Source organism: Panicum hallii, chromosome 1 (genome assembly GCF_002211085.1).
Source record: "Panicum hallii strain FIL2 chromosome 1, PHallii_v3.1, whole genome shotgun sequence".
Classification (NCBI taxonomy): Eukaryota; Viridiplantae; Streptophyta; class Magnoliopsida; order Poales; family Poaceae; genus Panicum; species Panicum hallii.
The window spans coordinates 17904072-17911668 of record NC_038042.1 but is presented as its reverse complement, the minus strand read 5'-3'; the positions used below and the strand labels follow the sequence as shown (position 1 = coordinate 17911668).

The following is a 7597-nucleotide window of genomic DNA, read 5'->3' as shown; positions in this document are numbered from 1 at the left end:
GTGTGGTAGTGTGGGTTAAGCGTTTGAAAGTACTAACCACATGCCGCGAAATATGGTAAGCGGTAAGCCTAGTAGCCAATCGGCCCGAGGAGTGGACATACCTCCCACCACTCGTCTTGCTTCTTCTGGTTACTTATGTTCGACGTGTGGGAATACATGTTGCAAGGGCGACCAGGAGTACGGGTTTTGTAGTCGCGCTACAGACGTACGTCCTGCACTTTGGAAGTGCGTATGGTCCTGCAGTCGCTTGTGGTGGATCTGATCCACGAGTCGGAATGAAAGGTAAACGGTTGCTTCGGAACGACCCTTTAGTGTTCCAAGCGTGTGAGTTAGGTTTACCTTGCAAGGTTGAATCTCGATTCAGGAATCGTCCGCCTCTCACGATGAATGAGACTGCTTATCCCCTTTACCACATTGAGTAACAAGAGCAACCTTGATGTTATCAAAGAGGATGTTTGGTTAAAGTTTCTACCATGCTTGCTTAGTTATAAGTGCTTATTTAGAATGAATAATCACATAGAATTTGAAAGCTAAAAGTTGAAATTAAGGATCAACTTTTAGTTGCTTTATAGCTGAAAATAAACCCAAAACCTTTACAATGCCTTCGTGAGTCTAGTTACGGGCTAAAGTATACCCAATTCCGGGTAAGCCTTGCTGAGTATTAGTATACTTAGCCTTACTAGTTATATGTTTTGCAGGTAATATCTTGGAGACCCTACTCTTCCCTTGCCTTGGCCCTTTGCTCTCCCAGAAGGTTGGTCTGTGGATTGGGATCCGTCCCCGACCAACATTGGTGATACCGAGTGATGTCGTGCCCGGGCTTAGCATGACATCCGTCTTGACGACAAGCTGTAGATCATCGCGTATGTTTTCCGCTGCCAAAAACCATAGTTTTAACAGTTTGTAATCTTTCTCTAAATTTGAAACTTCGTACTTCTTTTGAAAACTCTTGTAATGTAAATCCCTGTGATGTAAAAATGTGATGGTGATTGTATCTCTGGACTCACCTTCGTGTGAGGTAACCTTATTTGATTCTGTGTATCAGTGGTTTATTGGGACGTTACCCGACAGGCCAAGGGATTATACCGTTTGAAGCACGTTGGAGCCCTCTGGAGTGGACTCGCGTACTTGAGCCGGTATAATTCAGGTTGGTTCTGCCACACATAAATACTATTATGTTTTTACATAATAAACTTGATCAAATTTAGAATAGTTGGAATAAATGCGGAACTGCTTATATCACACAGAGTACGTACAACATTGACTCGTGTGGCACAACTACCACCACGAGTCCACGACTAGAGTCCGACTATGTACACTACAAATTAGTGAATTATTATGTGGATGGTTTTTTCTATACACTCTCTCATCGCATTGTTGCCCGAATTCATGTGACGTCCACTCTGATAGCGAACCCGCGCCCTCCCTGAGACTTAACAAAGTTGCATGACCACTACTCTCTTAATTAACAGCCTTCATGGCCCAGCAACTAGATTAATCCCCAGGGATAATGGAAGCCAGGACTGCATGGATCATGCATGCGGCGTGCAATGGACTAGAGTACCCCACGGGCATCGGTGGTGTGTCTGTGTGTACCAGTAGGTAGGCACGCAACTCGTGCCACGGACTCGACGCCAAAAGGAGCAGAGCTGAAGTGCCGGGGACGGTGCCAGGTTTAAAGCGCGCGGCCCGGGCAGGACAGCGCGCGCGCGCGATTCGTGCCGCTCTCCCGAGCCGTCAAGGGAACCCGGCCAGCCGCGGCCTCCTATTTAAGGGTACACTGGTCGGGGACCAAGTCGCCAAGCACCCAATCCGCCCACCCAGTCCAGAGCAGCAAGCGGTAAACAAACCACCACCTCGGTCGTCTCCTCGGTTTGCCCATGGCGACGACCCACCACCAGAACGGCGCCGCCGCCCGTGCCGCGGAGGACGGCATCAAAGGCAACGGGAACGGCAACGCGGCGGCGGAGTGGCGGTTCGCGCGGCCGGCGAAGGAGCGCGCGCTGGCGGCGGCGGGGGACAAGATGAGCATCCGCGCGGTGCGGTTCAAGATCAGCGCGAGCGTGGACGCGCGCGACCCGCGGCCCGTGCTGCCGCTGGCGCACGGGGACCCCTCCGTGTTCCCGGCCTTCCGCACCGCCGCCGAGGCCGAGGAAGCCGTCGCCGCCGCGCTCCGGACGGGCAAGCTCAACTGCTACCCCGCCGGCGTCGGCCTGCCCGACGCACGCCGGTACGTACGCCCCCTGTCCACGCACGCCTGTCCCCCATGCGCTTGCTCGTCCCGTCCGTGCCTGGACGCTCGACACGCGCGCGCGCGCGTTGTTCCCCGTGTTGTGCCGCCGCCCGCCGATGATGTTTTGTTACCACAGTACAACAGCGGCGCGTGTGTCTCGTCTGTCCATCCAGCTTTTCAGTGCACCGGCCATGCATCATGTTTGGAAACCTCAGACCTGCCAAGAAACGAGAAGGACCCATCACCTATAAACAAAGAAATTCTATATCTGCCCGGTCGTTTCCAATGCAAATACCAGCCTTTTTATTAGTGGTAGGAAACAAGCACTTCAGTCATGTGACGTGCATGTTGGAAATTTGTTTAAACATCGACCTGATAACAACCATGGGACCTGTGGATGAACGCATCGCGTGGATCAATCTAATCTCAAGGAAACTTGATTTTTTCTTTATTTTTTTGAAACACGTGCCGGCGGTTGGGTTCCACGAGGCCGCCGCCTCCGGCCTATCGCTCGCCTCCGCCCGCCGCGTGACAGGCGCTGGCATCGCCAATCAGGATGCCCGGGCATGTGCCACGCATTCATCCGACGTGGCATGCCATGTCTGCGTGTGACGGTCCCTGGGTGCTTCTAGGCAAGTGCTAGCTGCTCCAGATCAGCACAAACCTCAGCATACGACGTTTCTGACAAACAAGGGAACAAAAGGCGACGCTTTCTGTTCAGTTTTATTACGGGCGAACAAGTGGATTATTATGATGATAGTGACGTGTCTTAATTCCTTCATAGTACTTTGGAAAACGTCCTGACGGTGGGTTGCTTAGGGATGAAATGTCAATGTTTGTCGGTACTGCCCTTTCGTAACGGTCGTTTCGATTTTTTTTAGATTAATAAGCTTTACTATGCATCTAGATATAAATATATACGTAGATATAGAGTAAAAGTTATATATTAAAAAATTAAAATGACTAATAACTTAGAGGGAGGGAATAATTATTAGAGTTTTCTTTTGAATAGGTTTTGATTTTGTTATACTTTGCACGCCTGCTAATAATGACTGACATGTTTTGTTTATATTTAAATCTCATCTAATTGTATGTCTACTGAATCTGTTGCTTCTGGAAAAATAACAGTGCTTTGGCGAAGCACCTGTCGCGTGATCTTCCATACGACCTATCGTCCGACGACATCTTCCTCACCGCTGGAGGCACTCAAGCCATCGAGGTGGTGATCTCAGTTCTAGCCCAACCGGGCACCAACATACTGCTGCCAAGACCGGGGTATCCAAACTACGAGGCGCGCGCCGCGCTGAACAACTTAGAAGTTCGCCGCTTCGATCTGATTCCTGAGAGGGGGTGGGAAATCGACATCGACTCTCTGAAGTCTATTGCTGACAAGAACACCACCGCAATGATCATCATCAACCCCAACAACCCTTGTGGGAGTGTGTACACCCGTGAACATCTGACCAAGGTATGGCTGCTTCGTTGCATTGGCCGTTTAAATGGACTCGAGTTATTTTATTTGATTTTTATGGCTTATAAAATTATGCTGTATAAGCATGTTTTAATACCATTGTTTTCATTAGGTTGCTGAGGCAGCAAGGAAGCTTGGGATCTTAGTCATTGCTGATGAAGTGTATGGCAACTTGGTTTTTGGGGACTCCCAGTTCATCCCAATGGGCGTCTTTGGGCACATTGCCCCAGTGTTGAGCATAGGGTCACTCTCAAAGAGATGGATAGTGCCTGGATGGAGACTTGGCTGGGTTGCTGCTTGTGACCCCAAGAAGATTCTACAACAAACTAAGGTGAGTCATCAGTGTGTACTTATTTCAAAGTGCCCAGGCCACGTGCTGTTTTACGTACTAACCATAGCAATCTTAATTTTGCAGATTCTTACATCAATCACAAACTTCCTTAATGTTTCAACTGATCCGGCAACTTTCATTCAGGTAACCATTTGGCTTGTACCTTTTTCTCATCCAGTTTGCCATGGCAGATCTCCAGTTCAAGTATTTCGAAACGATTCTATGTTAATATGGTAGATTCTGGTAACAATAAGTTTCACTTGTCAAGTAAAATATTTCTTCCTTTTCAAAATGAAGTGACGTAATAGTTGATAGTGCCTCACTTTGAAGTATATGGTGCTGCACTGCTGCCGCATGATCTATGCCAGGAAAAATTCAATATCATTTCATAGAAAATATTCCAAGTTTCATAAGCACGAGAGCTGGAAAATGGGGACATTATCTCTATCTGTACTACGCATGCTTGAAGTGGTTCTTTTTATCCTCTACCTGTCAGCATTTTCTTATCCGTTTTATCTCAGACAAGTAAGAGTTGCTGTTGTATTTACTAGGGAGCACTTCCAAAAATACTTGAGAACACAAAGGAAGATTTCTTCAAGAGGATCATTGGTCTGCTAGAGGAAACATCAGAGATATGTTATAGAGAAATAAAGGACATAAAGTGCATCACTTGTCCTCACAAGCCAGAAGGTTCCATGTTTGTGATGGTAAGCAATTTTTTAAACAATGTTATTAGTGGTTCGATATTTTTTAATTTAGTAACATGAAAAAAGATATCCAGAAGCTAAGCATCGTGTTAGAGCATCTGACACCTGAAAGTGATTTATATACTTATAATTTATTTTACTATAATAGGCTAATTGCTATTGGTCATCAAAATTATATTAGTCGCGTTAACATTATCCGTTACTCACAACCTACGTTAAATGAAACAGAGACATGTATACATTTGAGATGTCTGTTTGTCATTTTGCTTACATTGAGATGTCATATACAGGTGAAGCTGAATTTATATCTTTTGGAGGGGATCCATGATGACATTGATTTTTGCTGCAAGCTGGCAAAAGAAGAGTCGGTGATTTTGTGCCCAGGTAGTTAGAGATGCATATATTATTTTTAAAAGTTATTTCTGCAAAGGCTTATTTAGTTTCTACCTGTGTTTAGTTCCAGTGTTTACAAGTATTGCAAACCTTCACTGATTGTGCCCAAAACTGCTATGAAACAATGCAATGCATTATATATGTTTTTCCTTTTTTCAACTTCTATGTCAATAAGTTACCAAAGAAGAGACTGAGAAATAAACATGTTCGTACTTGCGAGATTTTGAGTATGGAAATTTAATGTATTTCTGAGACACTAGTTGATATTAATGTCCATATTTTACAGTCGATATGTATACATTACTCGACTTACATGGGTTCCTCCAATGCAGGGAGTGTTCTGGGAATGGAAAACTGGGTTCGCATAACATTTGCCATTGATTCATCTTCTCTTCTGGATGGCCTTGAGAGGATCAAATCTTTCTGCCAAAGGCACAAGAAGAAGAATATGCTTAATGGCATCTAAAGTTTTAAAGTGTATCTGAGATCAAAGTTGTTGCTCAGTTCCAGTGTTTTCCATTGTCCTGTCGATGATTGTGGAACTTTGAGTTTCATAAGAGTTAATAAAGTGCTCATCTTTCATACCACTTGTTTTATCACTTTGACGCTTTGCTTTTTTAAAAGGAAGTTTTGCAAAACCATGTTTTTTTTAGAAAACAAAGACTGGCCCATATATATCACTTGGACAAGGGAGTTTGAGATCCTCCTAAGCTGCATCATTGAAAACAAAGACTTTGCTGTAGAAAGAACACCCTAGTGCGCTCATTAACTGATTCAACCTGTTTTCATTAATTTTGGAGCTGCCAATGTAGTCTTGATCGAATATAGATACTTCTAAAAGTATAATCTCGATATTCTTAAGGACTGGAGCCCTGGTTCATGGATGCGATTTGTGGAGCTGGATAACTCAATTAAAATAGCTGAAAAATGACCCGTCAGATACTCAGATTCAACCTACTAGTTCATTAAGCCATTCTCAGTGCTAAGTTTCACGTCGTGTTTCCAATGCTGCCATGTCATATATAATTGGATGAAACCTTCAATGAAACCACCTCTACAATTACAATTTCATTGTTTGTTGTTTCCTAGGATACATGCAAGATATAAACTTTATGGAAATAATATACACAGGGTTTCATCCCTATAAAACTCATTTCACCTCTCTTTATTAACTTTTTACAATATCATCAAAAAATGCAGATAATTTAATGCTGATGAAACTCGCATTGAGAATACCTTGGGCCAGTCTCAATGTACACTTTCACTGCATAGTTATCAAGACTGAGAACTTGGTAACTGTGCTGGAGGAGTGTCATGGTGATGAAACTTATTCACATCCCGTAAAATTCCCTCCTCTCTCCTCTCTCCTCTTAATGACCCTGCCATATCACCAAATTTGCTGATATGGCGTAACATTTAATGCTCATAAAACTTCTTATGAAACTTTCACCGAGACTAGCCTTAGAACAATAATTAATTTAATAAAATGGTTTTCTAAATGTCTTTTGGGTCTTTGCCAAGCATACAATTACAATCTGTCGGTACATACGGACAGGGATACCTCCTGCTATGGTGTCCAGATCCTTAGCGTCTCGCTGTCGCCTCACAGTGCGATGGTGTCAGGTTTCGGCGTGTGCGCCAAGTGCATCGTGGTGGACGCGCGCCACCACATGCTCGACCGCCTATCCTCCATCATCGCCAAGGAACTGCTCAACGACCAGAAGGTCGTAATAGCCCACTACGAGGAGATCGGCATCTCCGCGGGCCTAGCCCGTCAGGGAGTCATCTGACAGTCTGTCCACCCTGATAGACACGAGGTTATCCGTGACCTCACCCTTGTCCTCTGGGAAAAGGGACGTACGGCCCGGACCCGACAGCTGGGATCGTGGTCTCCGGACCTCCCCCCGGGCTCGTATAGGTCCGGCGCCCCCACGTGCCCATGAAGACAAGGTGCTCGGGGATGGCCACCACAGGCCCGGACCCCCCAGGGGGTCCGGCGCCGCCACGTGTGGGAGCCAAACCCCTATGGGCCTGTCTCTCCAACTGGCCTCGGGGGTCCGGACCCCCCTATTTCCTCCGGGAAGGGGTCCAGCGCCGCCACGTGCCTCCAAGGTGGCGACTCCAGGGCCATCCCTGCCACGTGCCCTTGGCAGAAGGCCCTCCGCGGGACGCCAGTCCAACAACCGCATTAAATGCTGGTAGGTGGGCTGTGCGTGCCAGAAGCGTCCTCCCATTAGGGAAGACTTAAAAGTGTCGATTTATCAGTCCCAGGAGGCTGATAACACTTTTATTACATCAGATGGTACATCACCGTACAACTCTACGCGGTAATGGGCAGTGAAGCGCCACTATCGCGAGGATTACAACTAAAACCCACACTACTACACTAGCTACGAAAAGAGGATCATCAGAATCTTGCGCCATGCGGAGCTCCAACGGTGGCCTTAACCACAGGCAAGACT

General features: G+C 46.2%; 1 protein-coding gene across 1 annotated transcript; it reads left to right on the top strand.

The window, feature by feature from the left end:
- Nucleotides 1-1685: 1685 nt before the first annotated feature.
- LOC112878152 (nicotianamine aminotransferase A-like) lies at nucleotides 1686-5722 on the top strand. Its single transcript, XM_025942575.1, has 7 exons — nucleotides 1686-2230; nucleotides 3362-3701; nucleotides 3817-4035; nucleotides 4120-4179; nucleotides 4587-4742; nucleotides 5033-5126; nucleotides 5468-5722. Exons 1-7 carry the CDS (start codon nucleotides 1881-1883, stop codon nucleotides 5599-5601), a joined length of 1353 nt encoding a protein of 450 aa, XP_025798360.1. The 5' UTR covers nucleotides 1686-1880; the 3' UTR covers nucleotides 5602-5722.
- Nucleotides 5723-7597: the final 1875 nt, after the last annotated feature.

Excerpts from the sequence above, each read along its gene's own strand:
- LOC112878152 (XM_025942575.1), top strand. The coding sequence starts at position 1,881 with ATGGCGACGACCCACCACCAGAACGGCGCCGCCGCCCGTGCCGCGGAG. Across the intron at positions 3,702-3,816 it reads CCCGTGAACATCTGACCAAG|GTTGCTGAGGCAGCAAGGAA; the intron begins GTATGGCTGCTT and ends TGTTTTCATTAG. Across the intron at positions 4,036-4,119 it reads AGATTCTACAACAAACTAAG|ATTCTTACATCAATCACAAA; the intron begins GTGAGTCATCAG and ends TTAATTTTGCAG.